The sequence below is a fragment of the Somniosus microcephalus genome, chromosome 2 (assembly GCF_052327205.1).
Source record: "Somniosus microcephalus isolate GS21.2 chromosome 2, FLI_Smic_1.0, whole genome shotgun sequence".
NCBI lineage: Eukaryota > Metazoa > Chordata > Chondrichthyes > Squaliformes > Somniosidae > Somniosus > Somniosus microcephalus.
Genome location: NC_140988.1, coordinates 173,539,689 through 173,558,734, shown reverse-complemented (window position 1 = coordinate 173,558,734; position 19,046 = coordinate 173,539,689). Strand labels below are relative to the sequence as shown.

General features: G+C 49.0%; 1 protein-coding gene across 1 annotated transcript in view; it reads right to left on the bottom strand.

Moving 5' to 3' along the window:
* The window catches only part of LOC147123128 (uncharacterized), a 170,362-nt gene that overhangs the window by 15,407 nt on the left and 135,909 nt on the right, over positions 1-19,046 (bottom strand). Inside the window, exon 11 of the mRNA XM_085966744.1 lies at positions 18,672-18,754. Within this exon, the coding sequence (XP_085822870.1) occupies positions 18,672-18,754 (83 nt within the window). The remainder of the gene's footprint in view (positions 1-18,671; positions 18,755-19,046) is intronic.

Below are 19,046 nucleotides of genomic sequence, written 5' to 3'. Positions count from 1 at the left end.
CACAGAATGAGAAAAATCATGAACATTAAATGCAGATGCATTGCTCACAGCAAGCACTACCCCAGCAATGGATGCACTGCAACTGTTCAGCTACCTGGGCATGACAGAGGACTGGTGCATGAGTATGTTCAAACTCAGCAGAGAGGCTGCAACTATGCTATTCCTCATGGAAGATATATAGGAAAAGTCTACCATCCACAATGCGCTTCCAATATCAATGAGGAGCACTACTGCTCACAATGTTTATGCTATAAAGGAAGCAGCAGGGGACTTCAGAAGTGTCAGTCACTTGTCTGTGCACCATCCTCTGTCGTCGAATTACAGTATGCAGACGACGGTTGCGTCTGCGCTCACTCGGAGGTCGAACTCCAAACCATCATCAACACCTTCACCGAAGCGTACGAGAGCATGGGCCTTACACTAAACATCCGTAAGACAAAGGTCCTCTACCAACCTACCCCCGCCACACAGTACTGCCCCCCGATTATCAAAATCCACGACAAGGCCTTGGACAACGTGGACCACTTTCCATACCTCGGGAGCCTACTGTCAACAAGGGCAGACGTCGATGATGAAGTCCAACATCGCCTTCAGTGTGCCAGTGCAGCCTTCGGTCACCTGAGGAAGAGAGTGTTTGAAGACCAGGACCTCAAGCTTGGCACTAAGCTCATGGTCTACAGAGCAGCAGTGATACCTGCCCTGCTGTATGCCTCAGAGACATGGACCATGTACAGCAGGCACCTCAAAGCACTGGAGAGGTACCAGCAACGCTGCCTCCTCAAGATCCTGCAAATCCATTGGCAGGATAGGCGCACCAATGTCAGTGTTCTTGCTCAGGCCAACATCCCCAGCATCGAAGCTTTGACCACGCTCGATCAGCTCCGATGGATGGGTCACATTGTCCGCATGCCCGATACGAGACTCACAAAACAAGCGCTCTACTCGGAGCTCCGGCATGGCAAGAGAGCCCCAGGTGGGCAGAGGAAATGCTTTAAGGACACCCTCAAAGCCTCCTTGAAAAAGTGTAACATCCCCACCGACACCTGGGAATCCCTGGCCCAAAACCGCACAAAGTGGAGGAGAAGCACCCGGGAAGGTGCCGAACACCTAGTGTCTCTTCACCGGGAGCAAGCGGAAGCCAAGCGCAGGCAGCGCAAGGAGCGCACATCAACCCAAGCACCCCACCCACCCGCTCCTTCAACCACCGACTGCCCCACCTGTGACAGAGACTGCAGTTCCTGCATTGGACTCATCAGTCACCTGCGAACTCATTTTTAATGTGGAAGCAAGTCATCCTCGGTTCCGAGGGACTGCCTAAGAAGGAGAAGAAGATTGGTAAGAAAAAGCCAAGGTGCCTGACTGGTTATGTTCAAAGACAAATAAGATGTAAACAGAAATGTTTCTATAAATTAAAGGTATTTAATACTCATTTAAACAGAGTTCAGTTCAAGGAACAACTAAAGAAAACGAAAGCTGCTTTTAGATCAGCAAAAAGGCTAATAGAAAAAAAAGATCATAGACAACTGTGGAAGTAATGGGAAAAGCTTTTTCAGTTATGTGAAGAGTCAAAGAATTGTCAGAGACTGTATTGGGCCATTGAAGGATGTTGAAGGACAGGTTACAAAGGACTCACTGGGTATGGCAGAAATAGTAAGGGGGAAAAATTGGGTCACACCGCTAACTTCTTTTAGTGCCCCAAAAAATTTAGCACCCCCGTGCCCGAAATTGAATGGTAGCGCCCCAAGCAGGAGGCAGGGCGCTACTGGAAGCGCTTCCCCTCCCTCTTGGGGCGCTCCCATTGAATATCGCGGTGCTACGTGCAGCAGTGCCACGTGCGTCGACACGTAGCACCGCGGTACTACAGACCTCCCTCCCCTCATTAAAGGGGAGGGGCCCAGCGCAGCAGGCACCGGGGCCCTGCTGGACCACCGTGGAGCGGGATGCTGGCAAAAGAGCCCAGCACTCGAGGAGTGCCGAGCTAACCGATCGCGGCTGGCACCCCACAGGAGGAGACAAGAGGGGTCAGGTGCTGGCAGGTGGCGCAAAAAAAAGGCCGCCCGGCACCTGCCCTTTAATTTGTGCCACCCCGGCCGCAAACATGGCACCATGACCCTGTCGGACATAGTGTCCGGCGGTAGGTCAGGGGGCGCAAGCCAAGTTTGTGGCCGGGATGCGAGCGGGGCGCTGCGCACAGCGGTGATGTCATCGCCGGAAGCGCAGCACCACAGGGTGTTACTGGCTACCGCCGCCGCTAACCTCCCGCTGAAGTTCACAGGATGTGTTAGTGACATTAAGACCTCATCAAACCTCTTTCTTTTTCAGAGATTAGATAGTTGTTGCATTAGAGAATGCAACGGCCACCTGTCATCTCTGCCGCGGAGGTGCGAGACTCTCTGCATACCCACCGATTGAAGCCCGCAGGAAGAAACAAAGGTAGACTTTTTCCAACACCTTCCACTTACCTCACACTCACCTCTCCACACTTACACCCATCACAGCGCACTTTTGCACCCCTCCGACCCTCTACTCGCCTCGGTGACCCTGGTGGGTTTCGGAGGCTTCGGGAAGCCTGCACTTGTGTGGGCAAAATGGGGATAATCCTATTTTCTGCCTGTTAACTACCTGTTAACAGGCAGTTAAGTGGCTGTAATCTCTTCCCAATTCCAAGGAGATGGGATCCGGTGCGGGACGGCTACCCGCCTCCTGGCAAGATGGCATGGGGGCGGGTTGGGCACCCGCCCCCAAAATCTGCCATTTTCCCGACAGTCCCGCCTCCAAACCTGCCTCCCCAGGGCTGGCAAAATCTTGTTTTGGAATGAATTAAGAATTTGAAAATAAACAGAGCAGCCGGGCCTCAGGGCGATGGGACACAGAATCATAGAAAAAATGAGGAGACAAAAGGAGGCCATTCGGCCCATCGTGTCTGTGCCGGTCAGAAAAGAGCTACCCAGCCTAATCCCACCATCCAGCACTAGGTCCGTAGCCCTGTAGGTAATGGCTCTTCAAGTGCACATCCAAGTACTTTTTAAATATGATGAGGGTTTCTGCCCCTACCACCCTTTCGGGTAGTGAGTTCCAGACCCCCACCACCCTCAGGGTGATTTTTTTTCCCTCATCTCTTTCTAATCCTTCTACCAATTACTTTAAATCTATGCCCCCTGGTTATTGACCTCTCTGCTAAGGGAAATAGGCCCTTCCTATCCACTCTATCTAGGCCCCTCATAATTTTATACATCTCAATTAAATCTCCCCTCAGCCTCCTCTGTTCCAAGGAAAACAACCCCAGCCTATTCAATCTTTCTTCATAGCTAAAGTTTTCCAGTTCTGGCAACATCCTCGTAAATCTCTTCTGCACCCTCTCCAGTGCAATCACATCCTTCCAGAACTGCACGCAGTACTCAAGCTGTGGCCTAACCAGTGTTGTATACAGTTCTTGCATTACTTCCTAGCTCTTATATTCTATGCCTCAGCTAATAAAGGAAAGCATTCTGTATGCCTTTTTAACTACTTTATCGACCTGTCCTGCTACCTTTAATGATCTGTGGACATACACTCCAAGGTCCCTCTGTTCCTCCACACCTCTCAGTATCCTCCCATTAATTCTGTATTCCCTTGCCTTGTTGTCCCTCCCCAAATGTATTACCTCACACTTTTCCGGATTGAATTCCATTTGCCACTTTTCTGCCCAACTGACCAGTTCATCGATATCTTCCTGCAGTCTAAAGCTTTCCTCCTCACTGTCAACCACACGACCAATTTTTGTATCATCTGCAAATTTCTTTATCATGCCACCTACATTTAAGTCTAAATCATTAATATATACTACAAAAAGTAAAGGACCGAGTACTGAGCCCTGTGGAACCCCACTGGAAACAGCTTTCCAATTACAAAAATTCCCCTCAACCATTACTCTTTGCTTCCTGTCACTGAGCCAATTTTGGATTAATTTGCCACTCTCCCTTGGATCCCATGGGCTTTTACTTTTTTGTTCAGCCTGCCATGCGAGACCTTGTCAAAAGCCTTGCTAAAATCCATGTAGACTACATCAAACGCACTGCCCTCATCGACCCTCTTTGTTACCTCCTCAAAGAATTCAATCAAGTTGGTAAGACACTACCTTCCCTTAACAAAACCATGCTAACTATCCTTGATTAATCTGTGTCTTTGTAAATGAAGGTTTATACTGTCCCTCAGAATTGAGGCATGTGCTGTGCGAGCGTCTAGCCTATATTTTTAGTAGCTCACTGCACCCTGGAATGGTCCCTGTAGACTGGAAGGAGGCTAATATGGTCCCCATCTTTAAAAAAATGTGACAAGATGACCCAGGTAACTATAGGCCCATTAGTTTGGCATCAGTAATAGGTAAGATGCTTGAGGGAATCATTAGGGGTGCAATATATGAATGCATGGACAGAGAGGGACATATTAGAGACACCCAACATTGTTTCATAAAAAGGAGGGCATGTCTTACAAATCTAATTGTATTTTTTGAAGAAATTCCAAAGTTGGTGGATGAGAGATGTCCAGTAGACATTGTCTACTTCGACTTCTGAAAAACTTTTGATAAGGTACCGCACAAGAGGCTTCTCTATAAGATCAAAGCCTCTGATATTAGTGGTAATATACTGAGCTGGATTGAGAACTGGCTGGCATGACGTAGGCAAAAAGTAATTACAGATGGATTTGGATCTGTTTGGAGACCGGTCACCAGTGGTGTCCCCTAGGGATCTGTGTTAGGACCGTTGCTCTTTACTATTTTTATTAATGATCTGGATTGGGGGCACGATCTGCAAATTTTCAGATGATACCAAGATCTGTGCGAGTATTAGGACTCTAGACAATGCTCATCTGCCTCAGGCTGATCTTAATGGGCTGGGAGATTGGGCTCATGACTGGCAAATAATGTATAACCTGGACAAGTGCAGTGTTATGCATGTGGGCAGGACAAATGCTCAACGTTCATACACCCTTCAGGGAAAAGAGATAGAAAGAGATTTGGGCATTCTAGTGCATACATCGCTGAAGGTACATGAGCAATGCCGTGAAGCGACAGCTAGAGGAAATAGGGTGTTGGGGTGTATACATAGGACAATTGAGAACAAGACGAGGCATACTATTTTGTCCCTGTACAAGGCCTTGGTCAGGACGCACTTGGAATACTGTGCCCAGTTTTGATCTCCTCACATGGTGGGTGATATTGAGGCTTTGGAAAGGGTGCAGAGGAGGGCCACTAGACTAATTCCCAGTTTAAAACATCTTAGTTATCAAGATAGGCTAAAAGAATTGGGATTCTACACTTCAGAGAAACGTAGACTTAGGGGCCGATTTTCCTGCAGCTGTGGGGAATTGTCGGGTTCCCCGAATGTCGGGGTTCCCACACAAATGTAAATGGGTCTGCCAGATTGATGCAATTTTCCCTCAATTGGCCAATTAATTTCCAGCATGTGGGAACCCTTGCTAATTGACTATTTCCAGTCAGAAAGTCGCACAGTATAATGTCATCATTCGTGGTGCTTTTAAGGTCCACAGCAAGCATTGCTTCCTCTGCAGGCTTCCAAACGAACCATACAGAATGGCAGAGGAGCCTGCAGCAGCTGTGGCCAGTGCCAGACCCCGAGCTGCCTCCAAATTCGACGAGGCTTCACTGCAGGCATTATTGGATGGGGTCAGGGCCCACAGGGAGGTCCTCTTCCCTAGGTCAGGGAGGAAGAGGCCTCCCACTGAGACCAAGGCTGCATGGATGCAGGTGACAGCAGATGTCAACTTGCTGGGAGTCACCAGAAGAACCTGGATACAGTGTCGGAAACGATTCCATGACCTTCACCGTACAGGAAAAGTAAGTATGAAGTTTCCATCACCCTCAAACTGATCCCCATTGCCTTTCCCCACCAGCACTCAGCTTTAGCACTCTTTTCCTCCACATCCCACTTCACAGTCACACCCATGCACCCTTATCCATTCCCTCTCTCTCTATGCTCACATTCATAGAAACATAGAAGATAGGAGCAGGAGTAGGCCATTCGGCCCTTCGAGCCTGCTCCGCCATTCAATGAGATCATGGCTGATCATCCAAATTCAGTACCCTGTCCCTGCCTTCTCCCCATATCCCTTGATCCCTTTAGCCTTAAGAAATATATCCAACTCTTTTTTGAATATATTTAATGAACTGGCCTCCACCGCCCTCTGTGGCAGAGAATTCCACAGGTTCACCACTCTCTGGGTGAAGAAATTCCTCTTCATTTCAGTCCTAAATGGCTTACTCCTTATCCTTAGACTATGACCCCTGGTTCTGGACTCCCCGGCCATCATAAACATCCTTCCTGCATCTAGTCTGTCCAGGCCTGACAGAATTTTATAGGTTTCGATGAGATCCCCTCTCAATCGTCTAAACTCCAGTGAGTATAAGCCCAATCGACACAATCTCTCCTCATACGTCATTCCTGCCATCCCAGGTATCAGCCTGGTGAATCTTCACTGCACTCCTTCCATGGCAAGAACATCCTTCCTCAGGTAAGGCGACCAAAACTGCACACAATACTCAAGGTGCGGTCTCACCAAGGCCCTGTACAACTGTAGCAAGACATCCTTGTTCCTGTACTCGAGCCCTCTTGCTACGAAGGCCAACATACCATTTGCCTTCTTAACCGCCTGCTGCACCTGCATGCTTACCTTCAGCGACTGGTGCACAAGAACACCCAGGTCTCTTTGCACTTCCCCTTCTCCCAATCTATTGCCATTCAAATAATTATCTGCCTTCCTGTTTCTGCCACCAAAGTGGATAACCTCACATTTATCCACATTATAGTGCATTTGCCATGTTTCTGCCCAATCACCCAACCTGTCCAAATCGTACTGGAGTTTCATGACATCCTCCTCACAGCTTACCCTCCCACCCAGCTTTGTGTCGTCTGCAAATTTTGAGATATTACATCCAATTCCCTCGTCCAGATCATTAATATATCACATAACTATTCCACCACGCAGCACTCACACTCCCTCGCACTCTGATGCTTTGAACACAACTGACAACACACAGGGAGGGCCCTTGGTCTTGCAGCCTCACACCATCTTTGTTTCCCTCTAAGTATCTATGCTATGCTATCTCTACACTCACTCCTTCATTCTCACTCAAACTCCACTTGTCTCCCTCATTGCAGGAAAAGAGAGCTCACAACAACAGAGAGCGAGCCAGGACTGGAGGAGGCCCACACTCAATAGCCCACCTGACCCCCTGGGAGGAAGGAGTGCTGGAAATTGTCGGGGCTGATGTGGCTGCGGAAGTTGGGAAAGGAGAGACAGGGGCAGTCCCGCAAGCTGGTGACAGAATAGTTTTCCATCTCTCTCATTGACATAGCATGAGTCGCTGTTATGATTCTGAAGCTACATCATTTGGACTTATGAACATCTGCAAAATCCAATGTGCATGTAACCTTGGCATCACATCTCTAACTCTTTCCTTTACTCCCCCACAGGACCATCCAGAGCCCCCGTCCCCACTGCGGAGGAGGAAGAGGCTGAGCAGCCAGCCTCCTCAGAGGAAGCTCCAACCTCTGAGGGCGCAGCGTCAGCAGAATTCAGCGCACCCAGCACCAGCGCAGACACTCACACCTCGGTGGGACCATCACGAGATAGAGTAGTGTTATCACCTGGTGTATCACAGCTCACAAGTGAGCATCAGCAGATGGTGGAGACGGGGACAGCAAGTGGAGAGTCCTCGTCGGAGGGTGCAGGACTCTGCCAGCTCAGCTCAGCTGCATGTCGACCCTCTGCCTCTGGTTCCATCCGCAAGAGAAGAGGTGATGGATCTCCATGCACAGATGCAGGAGTCTCTGGCAGGTTTTGTCTCCAGGGTCGCTGTGAGTGTGGAGCGAATGGAGGAGTCCATAGCGAACATGAGCAGAGCCTTTGTGGAGTCATTGGCACATGAACGCATCACCACGGAAAGGATGGCAACCTCTGTGGAAAGGATGGCTATAGTAGAGGAGAGGATGGCTACGGCCATGGAGGAGCTAAGTCGCCAGAGTCATAGAGTCATAGGCCTAGAAATTCACTGGCCTTAGCGCCGCTTTTGAGGCGCTAGAGGGCCTAGTGGCGAAGTTATGGCCAGTTTTGAAATTGACAGGGGCCCTAAATTGGCGTTAGGCCGGTAGCGCTGCGCCGGCACCGATGACATCATTGGTGTGCGCAGCGTCCCGGTTGCCATGGTAACCCGCCCGAACTCGGAAATTGAGTTGCGGCCGCCTCGCCCGTGGCAGCCGCAAGCAACGTTCTGGCAGAGGTGCCTTACAGAACGTTGCGCCGGCGCATTAAAGGCCCCGCGGCGGCCGGCCGCTTTCCCGCCGCCCGCCTGGCCGCAGCTCCCTCCCCGGACTTCCCCCCCACCCCCCCCCCGGAACAGAAGCAAGCCCGGCACTTGTCCGAGGTGCCGGGCTCATTTTGAAAAAGATTATCGCGGGCCGCGGCCGGGTGCAGGCAGCTCCTCCTTAAGGGAAGGAGGAGGCCTGCACTTCCCGAACCTGCCGCACCGCAGCGGGCGCCGCAGCGCCGGAATAGCGCCGAAATTCAGCGCATAGCGCCAGTTTTCAGGCGCTAACAGCTTTCAGCAGCGCCGGCAGCCGTTTGGGCGCAGAAGTAGTGAATTTTTGGCCCGCCCAGCGCGACTTAGCTCCGGCACTAACTTCCGGCGCTAAAGCCGTCGCTGCGCCAAAACCCAATTTCTAGGCCATAGACTTTAACAGCACAGAAAGAGGCCCTTCGGCCCATCGTGTCTGCGCCGCCCATCCATCCCTGTCCAGTCTAATCCCATTTTCCAGCATTTGGTCCATAGCCTTGTATGCAATGGCATTTCAAGTGCTCATCCAAATGCTTCTTGAATGTTGTGAGGGTTCCTGCCTCTACCACCCTTTTAGGCATTGAGTTCCACATTCCAACCACCCTCTGGGTGAAAAAGTTCCTCCTCAAATCCCCTCTAAATCTCCTGCCCCTTACCCTGAATCTATGCCCCCTTGTTATTGACCCCCCTACTAAGGGGAAAAGTTCCTCTTTGTCTACCCTATCTATGCCCCTCATCATTTTGTACACCTCAATCAGGTCCCCCCTCAGCCTTCTTTGCTCCAAGGAAAACAACCCCAGCCTGTTTAGTCTTTCTTCATAGCTGAGGCGCTCCATCCCAGGTAACATCCTGGTGAATCTTCTCTGCACCCTCTCCAAAGCAATCACATCCTTCCTATAGTGAGGCGACCAGAACAGCACACAGTACTCCAGCTGTGGCCTTACCAGCGTTTTGTACAGCTCCATCATAACCTCCCTGCTCTTATATTCTATGCCTCGGCTAATGAAGGCAAGTATCCCATATGCCTTTTTAACCACCTTATCTACCTGTTCCGCTGCCTTCAGGGATCTATGTACATGTACACCAAGGTCCCTCTGACCCTCTGTACTTCCTAGGGTCCTACCACTCATTGTGTATTCCCTTGCCTTATTTGTCCGTCCAAAATGCATCACCTCGCACTTTTCAGGGTTAAATTCCATTTGCCACTTTTCCGCCCATCTGACCAACCCGTTTATATCGTCCTGTAGCCTGAGGCTTTCCTCCTCGCAATTTACCACCCCACCAATTTTCGTGTCATCTGCGAACTTACTGATCATACCTTTTACATTCTCATCCAAATCATTTATGTAGATCACAAACAACAAGGGACCCAGCACCGATCCCTGAGGTACCCCACTGGACACAGGCTTCCAGTCACAAAAGCAACCTTCGACCATCACCCTCTGCCTCCTGCCACTCAGCCAGTTTAGGATCCAACGCGCCAAGGCACCCTGGATCCCATGGGCTCTTACCTTCTTGACCAGTCTCCTATGCGGGACTTTGTCAAAAGCTTTACTGAAGTCCATGTAAACCACATCCACAGCATTTCCCTCATCCACCCCCCTAGTCACCCCCTCGAAAAATTCAATCAGATTTGTCAGACATGATTTACCCTTGACAAAGCCATGCTGACTATCCTCGATTAATCCTTGCCTCTCCAAAACATGGTGAGTGTTCAGAATAGGCTGACATCTCTGGAGGAGCGATGGTCAGCTATTGAACAGAGAAACCAGACCTTCATGGCAGGCCCTCTGAGTAGGACTGCCATTGTAGAAGCGGGTCTCCATGGCCCCCCTGATGTGCAGCAAGCTGCTCTCAAGCCACTTGCAGGCACTGAGGGGGACCTGACCCATGAGAGGGAGGTTGGTGGCAGACCTCAAGGAAGTGGGGGCTCCTCTCCAAGCCTCACAGGCTTGCCATCCCAGAGGACGCCTGCCAAAGGTGTCGAGACAGGAGCAGCAGGAAAGTGAGCAAGGGGCCTCCACATCTGCTGAAGCCACAGGGGAACCACTACGTAGGAGCACCCGTAAGAGGAAAATAAAGCACTAATAGCCACAAGGGTAGTCACTTGGGTGAAATGTGTTTATTTTAAAAATGCCATCAGTTGGTTATTGTAAATAAAATTTCTGATGGCAACTTCTGCAGTTGTGGCGTGTGTCATTTCGCGAATGGGGCTGGAGGTCCTCTAATGCCAAGAGGGGAAGGAAAAAAAGGCCTCCCATGCTTCTGGTAAGTGCCTCAGTTGAGGAAGCGCTGAGTGAGGGTGGTGAGAGGGGCTTCCCAGGAGGTCACACTGGAGAAGTGTGTGAGGCTCCAACCTTCCACAGCTGTGCCTAAGCCTGGAACAAGTTGCCCCAAGCCTGAAACAACAAGGTCCTACAACCTACAAATGATGTCTGATGAAATCTCTTCTTTCCTGATTGACCTGCAGCTGATAGTCAGCAATCCGATATTGTTCATGCCAGGTTTCATCAGCGGGGTTCCCACCAGGTGTGTTTAATGTGGGAAAAGGCTGAAAATAGCAAGGGCCCCTTAAAATGGCATTAAAGATGCCAATAATTGGTGATTAAGGTGCCTGAAGACCAGTCCCGCCTTCTGCGGGCGGGACTGATTCGGGTCGGACAGAAACGCCAGGGTGAAAGTCGGACGGGGCGGGGAATCAGGTGGGGGGGGGGGGTCGCGACCCCCTATTTTTGCGATTTCCCCCCCCCACACGCCTGAAAGCCCGCCTGACGGCTCCAGGAAAATCGGCCCCTTAGAGGTGACCTGATTGAGGTTTATAAGATAATGAAGGGAATAGATTTTGTTCCAGTTGACAGTTTATTCCAATTAAATAGGTTAGGGAGGACCAGGGGTCATGAATTTAAGTTGTATAAGGCCAGACCCAGGATAGATGTCAGGACGTGTTTCTTTTCCCAGAGAATTGTGGACCTCTGGAACAGGCTGCCGTCTCGTGCGGTGGATGCTGATTCGCTGAATTCCTTCAAGCTAGAGCTGGATTTGTTTCTGGCTGGGGTAGAGGTCACCTCTTACAGAAGGTAGGTACTGCAGGGAATTCAGGGCTAGAGAGATCCCTATGACTAGTTTCAATTGCCTAGATGGGTCGAACAGGAATTTCTCGGATTTTGTTCCCCAAATTGGCCTGGGTTTTTTATCTGTTTTTTTGCCTCTCCCAGGAGATCACATGGTTTTGGGTGGGGTGGAGTGTATATATTGTGATACACAAGGTATCGCAATTGTGTGGGACAAGCTCGATGGACCAGAGGGTCTTCACCGGTCCGTCATTGTTCGTATTCCATCGAGGAGGTAATTGAAGCCTTGTATTGCCATGTGACTAGATACTTAGGGCTCAATTTTAACACAGCCGACAGGCGGGCTTTTAGGCGTGTGGGGGGATAAAATCGCAAAACCTGGGGGTCGGGACCCCTCCGCCTGGTTCCCGCCTCCACGCCATTTTAACCTAGGTGTGTCTGATGAACCCGAATCAGTCCCCCCTGCAACAGGCGGGACTGGTCTTTAGGGCCCTTAAACAGCACTGATTGGCCTTTGTAATCCCATTTTAACAGGCGCTTGCCTGTTTAACCCTTTTCCCACGTAAAACACGCCTGGTGGGGATCACGCCTGTGAAACCTGGCGTGAACACTATTGGCTTGTTGACTATCAGCTGCAGGTCCAACATTAAAGAGGAGATTTGATCAGTCATCATTTGCAGGTGGCAGGACTTTGTTGTCTCAGGTCTGGGGCAACATTTACCAGGCCTAACCACACCTGTGGAAGGTTGGAGCCTCACACACTTCTCCAGTGTGACCTCCTGCGAGACCCCTCTCGCCACCCTCACTTAGCACTTCCTCAACTGAGGCATCTACCAGAAGCATGGGAGGCCTTTTTTTCCTTCCCCTCTTGGCATTAGAGGACCTCCAGCCCCATTCGCGAAATGACACACGCCACAACTGCAGAAGTTGCCATCAGAATTTTTATGAAAAACAAACAACTAATGGCATTTTTACAAAATACACAGCATTTCACCCAAGTGACTACCCTTGTGACTATTTGTGCTTTATTTTCCTCTTACGCGTGCTCCTACGTAGTGCTTCCCCTGTGGCTTCAGCAGATGTGGAGGCCCCTTGCTCACTTTCCTGCTGCTCCTGTCTCGACACCTTTGGCGGGCGTCGTCTGGGGTGGCGAGCCTGTGAGGGCTTGCCAGCAGTCTGCTGCTCCTGCGGCTGTGCAGGGGTTGAGACCTCTATCTCCGTTGGGTGTGGACTCCGGCGGGGCTCTGACCGAGGGCTCTGCAGTGGCATGGAAGTGTGAGCGCTTGGAGAGGAGCCCCCACTTCCTTGAGGTTTGCCACCAACCTCCCTCTCATGGGTCAGGTCCCCCTCAGTGCCTGCAAGCGGCTTGAGAGCAGCTTGCTGCACATCAGGGGGGCCATGGGGACCCGTATCTACAATGGCAGTCCTATTCAGAAGGACTTCCATGAAGGTCTCGTTTCTCTGTTCAATAGATGCCATTCTATTCTGAACACGCACCATGTTTTCCATACCCTGGTGACTAACCTCCTCCATGGCCGTAGCCCTCCTCTCCTCTACCATTACCCTCCTCTCCTCTACCGTAGCCATCCTCTCCTCTACGATAGCCAGCCTTACCATGGAGGCAGCAATCATTTGCACGTAGGTAGCCATCCTTTCCGTGTTGATGCGTTCATGCGCCACTGACTCCACAAAGGCTCTGCTCATGTTCGCTATGGACACCTCCATTCGCTCCACACTCGCAGCAACCCTGGAGTCAAAACCTGCCAGAGACGCCTGCATCTTTGCATTGAGTTCCATCACCTCTGATCTTACGGGTGGACCCAGAGGCAGAGGGTCGACATGCAGCTGAGCCGAGCTGGCAGAGTCCTGCGCCCTCCGACGAGGACTCTCCACTGCTGTCCCTGTCTCCACAATCTGCTGATGCTCACTTGTGAGCTGCGATACACCAGGTAACAACTCAGCTCTATGTCCCGAAGGTCCCACCGAGGTGTGAGTGTCTGCGCTGGTGCTGGGTGCGCTTATTTCGGCTGACGCTGCGCCCTCAGAGGTTGCAGATTCCTCTGAGGAGTCTGGTTGCTCAGGCTCTTCCTCCTGCACACTGGGTCGGGGGCTCTCGATGGTCCTGTGGGGGAGTGAAGGAAAAAGTTAGAGATGTGATCCCAAGGTTACATGCATATTGCATTTTGCAGATGATCATAAGTCCATATGATGTAGCTTCAGAATCATTATCAGCGACTCATGCAATGCCAATGAGAGAGATGGAAAACTATTCTGTCACCAGCTTGCGGGGATGCTCCTGTCTGTCCTTCCCCAACATCCACATCTCGGACAGCCCCGGTAATCTCCAGGACGCCTTCCTCCCAGGGGGTGAGCTGGGCTAATGAGGGCGGCCCTCCTCCTGTCCTGGCTAGCTCTCTCCTGTTGTGAGCTCTCTTTTCCTGCAATGAGGGAGACAAGTGGAGGTTGAGTGAGAATGAAGGAGTGAGTGCAGAGATTGCATAGCATAGATACTTAGAAGGAGACAAAGATGGAGTGAGGTTGCAATACCAAAGGCCCTCCCTGTGTGTAGTCAGTTGTGTTCAAAGCATCAGAGTGAGAGGGAGTGCTGCATGGTGGAATAGTTCTGTGAATGTGAGCATAGAGAGAGAGGGAATGGGTAAGGGTGCATGGATGTGAGTGTCTAGTGGGATGTGCAGGAAGAGATTGCTGAAGCTGAGTGCTGGTGAGGAAAGGCAATGGGGATCAGATTGAGGGTGATGGAAACTTCATACAGTACTTACTTTTCCAGTGCGAAGAAGGTCATGGAATCTTTTCCTGCACAGCAACCACGTTCTTCGTGTGAGCCCCAAGCAGTTGACTTGAGCTGTCACCTGTAGCCACACAGCCTTAGTCTGACTGGGAGGCCTCTTCCTCCCTGAAGAAGGGAACAGGACCTCCCTGTGGGCCCTAGCACCATCCAGTAATGCCTGCAGTGAAGCCTCATCAAATTTGGGGGCAGATCTGGCCCTCCTGCTGGCCATTGCTTCTGCAGGCTCCTGTGCCATCTTAATGGTGAAGTTTGGGAGCCTGCAGAGGAAGCAAGGCTTGCTGTGGACCTTAAAAGCAGCAGCAATGATGACGTCATATTCTGTGACTTTCTGACTGGAAATACTCAATTGCCAAGGCTTCCCACACGTTGGAAATCCATTGGCCAATTGAGTTAAAATTGCATCAATCTTACAGACACATTTAGAATCGTGTAGGAAACACCAAATTCAGGGAACCCACCAATTCCCCGCACCTGAGATAAAATCGACCCCTTAAAGTTCAACATTCAGCAGTAGGAGCAGCTGACATTTGACCAAATGATGGCTTTCCCAAGGTACAGAGAGAATCATTGAGTGCATGAATATAGCCATTATTAATCCTATAGCATACCTAAATTAGAAGTCCTGTTGTTACATAAATGTGGAAGAGTGAAATCCACACAAGAAAATACTAAACATCATTGCAGGATGCATTGCCCCAGGATGAAAGCATTACATATTCCTGAGGAGGAAGGGGGTAGACTCCATATTCCTGCAGTAACCAAGCATGGCACAGCTCTTTAAATGAAAAAGGATAACAGGCACATTGTAGATATAGGCTATGTATGGCAATTACATTTCACAAAATTTCGGCACCCTGGGCAGACGTTTTTTTAAATTTGCTCTCAGGATGTGGACGATGCTGGCTATGTCACACTTATTGCCCATCCCTAGTTCCCCCGAGAAGGGAGTGCATGGTCTTCTCCTTAAAACACTGCAGTCCTTGTGGTAATGGTGCTCCCACAATCCTATAAGGTAGGGAATTTCACAATATTGATACAGCAGCAATAATGGGATGGCAATATACATCCAAGTCAGGTTGTGTGTGTGATTTAGAGTGTAACTTCCCACAACATTGCTGCTCTTGTCCTTCTCAGTGGTAGAGGTTGCAAAGGTGGGAGGTGCTTGCAAAGTAACCTTGGTGAGTTGCTACAGTGCATCTGTAATCATATATATTGCACACACAATGTGCCAGTTGCAGAGGTGATGGATACTGAGTCCAGTGCCATGGGCACTGATCAAGACAACTGTAATGACCTGGATGGTGCCAAGCTTCTTGACTGTTGCTGTGGCTGCAGCTATCCAGGCTATTGGCGAGTAATCCATCACATTCCTGATTTAAGCTTTGTAGATGGTGGATAGACTTAGAGGGATCAGAAGGTGAGCCACTCATTGCAAAGTAACCAGCTTCTGCATATTCTTGTAGCCAAGGTGCTGATGTGACTGGTCCAATTCAGCTTCTGGTCAATGGTGTTGGTGGTCAGGGCAAAATAAAGGAAAATCCCATGGTGTTTTATAAGTATATTAAGGGCAAGAGGATAACCAGGGAAAGAGTAGGGCCCATTCGGGACCAAAGTGGCAATCTGTGTGTAGAGCCGGAAGATGTAGGTGAGGTTTTAAATGAATATTTTGCATTTGTGTTCACTATGGAGAAGGACGATGTAGGCATAGAAATCAGGCAGGGGGATTGTGATATACTTGAACAAATTAGCATTGAGAGGGAGGAGGTATTAGCGGTTTTAGCGAGCTTAAAAGTGGATAAATCCCCGGGCCCAGACGAGATGTATCCCAGACTGCTGTGTGAGGCAAGGGAGGAGATTGCAGGGGCTCTGACACAAATTTTCAGAACCTCTCTGGCCACAGGGGAGGTGCCAGAGGACTGGAGGACAGCTAACATAGTACCATTATTCAAGAAAGGTAGTAGGGATAAACCAGGGAATTACAGGCCAGTGAGCCTAACATCAGTGGTAGGGAAATTATTGGAAAAAATTCTGAGGGACAGAATTAGTCTCCACTTGGAGAGGCAAGGATTAATCAAGGATAGTCAGCATGGCTTTGTCAGGGGGAGATCATGTCTAACCAATTTGATTGAATTTTTCGAGGGGGTGACTAGGTGTGTGGATGAGGGTAGTGCAGTTGATGTAGTCTACATGGACTTCAGTAAGGCTTTTGACAAAGTCCCACATGGGAGACTGGTCAAGAAGGTAAGAGCCCATGGGATCCAGGGCAATTTGACACATTGGATCCAAAATTGGCTTAGTGGCAGGAGGCAGAGGGTGATAGTCAAAGGTTGTTTTTGTGACTGGAAGCCTGTGTCCAGTGGTGTACCGCAGGGATCGGTGCTGGGTCCTTTGCTGTTTGTAGTGTAAATTAATGATTTAGATATGAACGTAGGAGGTATGATCAGTAAGTTCGCAGATGACATGAAAATTGATGGTGTGGTAAATAGTGAGGAGGGAAGCCTCAGGCTACAGGACGATATAGATAGGTTGGTCAGATGGGCAGAACAATGGCAAATGGAATTTAACCCTGAAAAGTGTGAGGTGATGCATTTTGGGAGGACTAACAAGGCAAGGGAATACACAATGAATGGTAGGACCGTAGGAAGGACAGAGGACCAGAGGGACCTTGGTGTGCATGTACATAGATCCCTGAAGGCAGCAGGACAGGGAGATAAGGTGGTTAAGAAGGCATATAGGATACTTGTCTTCATTAGCCAAGGCATAGAATATAAGAGCAGGGAGGTTATGATGGAGCTGTACACAACGCTAGTTAGGCCACAGCTGGAATACTATGTGCAGTTCTGGTCGCCACACTATAGGAAGGATGTGATTGCATTGGAGAGGGTGCAGAGGAGATTCACCAGGATGTTACCTGGGATGGAGCACTTCAGCTATGAAGAGAGACTGGACAGGCTGGGGTTGTTTTCCTTAGAGCAGAGAAGGCTGAGGGGGGACCTGATGGAGATTTACAAAATTATGAGGGGCATAGATAGGGTAGATAAAAAGGAACTTTTCCCCTTAGTAGAGGGGTCAATAACCAGGGGGCATAGTTTCAAGGTAAGGGGCAGGAGGCTTAGAGGGGATTTGAGGAAAAACATTTTCACCCAAAGGGTGGTTGTAATCTGGAACTCACTGCCTGAAAGGGTGGTAGAGGCAGGAACCCTCACAACATTCAAGAAGCATTTAGATGAGCACTTGAAACGCCATAGCATACAAGGCTATGGACCAAATACTGGAAAATGGGATTAGAATAGATAGGGCCTGATGGCCGGCGCAGACACGATGGGCCAAAGGGCCTCTTTCTGTGCTGTATAACTCTATTACTCTATATTGCCACACTTGCCTCCTCTGTAGCATGATTACCCCTCTTCTGCACTAAAAGGGTCTGACATTTCTCTATTACACAATTCACCAGCATTTGGGGATCTCACAGGAAAAAGGTGCTTTTCAAAGTTGCCGCTCAGCCATTTCTGATACATTCTGCACAATCTTTAGCTGGATTACAAACCTTTGCATAATTTGTACCAATTAAGTGACTCATTAACTGAGAAATGTTACAGGATTTATTATTATAGTTGCATGATGAATGACTTTTTTTGTCGTTCCCACAAATAAATTTGTGATCAATGAGATTGCATGTTTGAAAACAGCACGTGTCTGCTACTTTTTTAGCGGGTCTTAGTTAATGGGACGAAGGGGCATTGAGCACCTTTTTGGGGAAAAGAAGAAAATATGACCCTAAATTACATATTTGGTTACACCTACATTATCTATGCTTCAGCATTATGAGTCATAGATTACACCCCCTCCTCCCCCCCACCCCCGCAATCTTCTTTTCTCCTATGGAAATAAATTGTGGGCAGAATTTTTAATTCCACTATTCACACACAGGAAAACCTTTTGTCACACGTAATCATAGAGAGAGGGGCTTTGATCCCAAATAGTCCACATAATATTTATAATTACTTGGTGGTGAACATTACTCTAATATTTAAACTTAATATACAGTATGAAGGCTTTGATCAAAACATAACATAATAGATTGATTTTAGCTTCACATTGCCAATTAGAAATTGGTATAGAGAGATTTTCACCACTGTTCCTTACCAGCAGAAGTTCTTAGAGATTTATATCATTTTTGGATGGCAATAATGAAGAGGATTTTCCAGCCATTTGTTTCAATGCCTGGAAAATCAGAAGTGCGCAAACTGAATGTGCTAACCTCCGTGCCTGATTCTCCAATCTGTGCTGCAATCATGTGAGACTTTATGCCGAGAGCAGAGCTTTCCTCTGAAAATCTGGTCATGTAAGAGACGGTTGAAGGCTGTGATTGGGAGTTTGTAAGTTTTTAAGATGATGAGATAAGGCGCGCAAAATGGCCGTCATCATCTGTATTTACCTTGTGATTTTGGATTCGTACCTCTTATTATGAAGGTCATATTCAAGCTTGGATTTGAAGTTTTGAAATGCTTCTGTTACAGTCAGTTTGAGGTCTTTGGACACCTAAGCAAACAATAAGATGTAGGTTTCCAATAAAAGTATGTTCTATACAACAAAACTACTCAGAACCTTTTCCCCTACCAACATCCATATCCATATCCAACATCCATTTTACCTGCCTGACACTCATACTCTTCCTGTCAGGGAATGTGAAATGCAAATGTCGGCTGACAGTCTGAACCAGTGGAAAAGGAAACATTTGCAGGGCTATGGGAAAAGAGCAGGGGAGTAGGACTAATTGGAGAGCTCTTTCAAAGAGCTAGCACAGACACGAGTAGACCATTTAGCCCCTTGA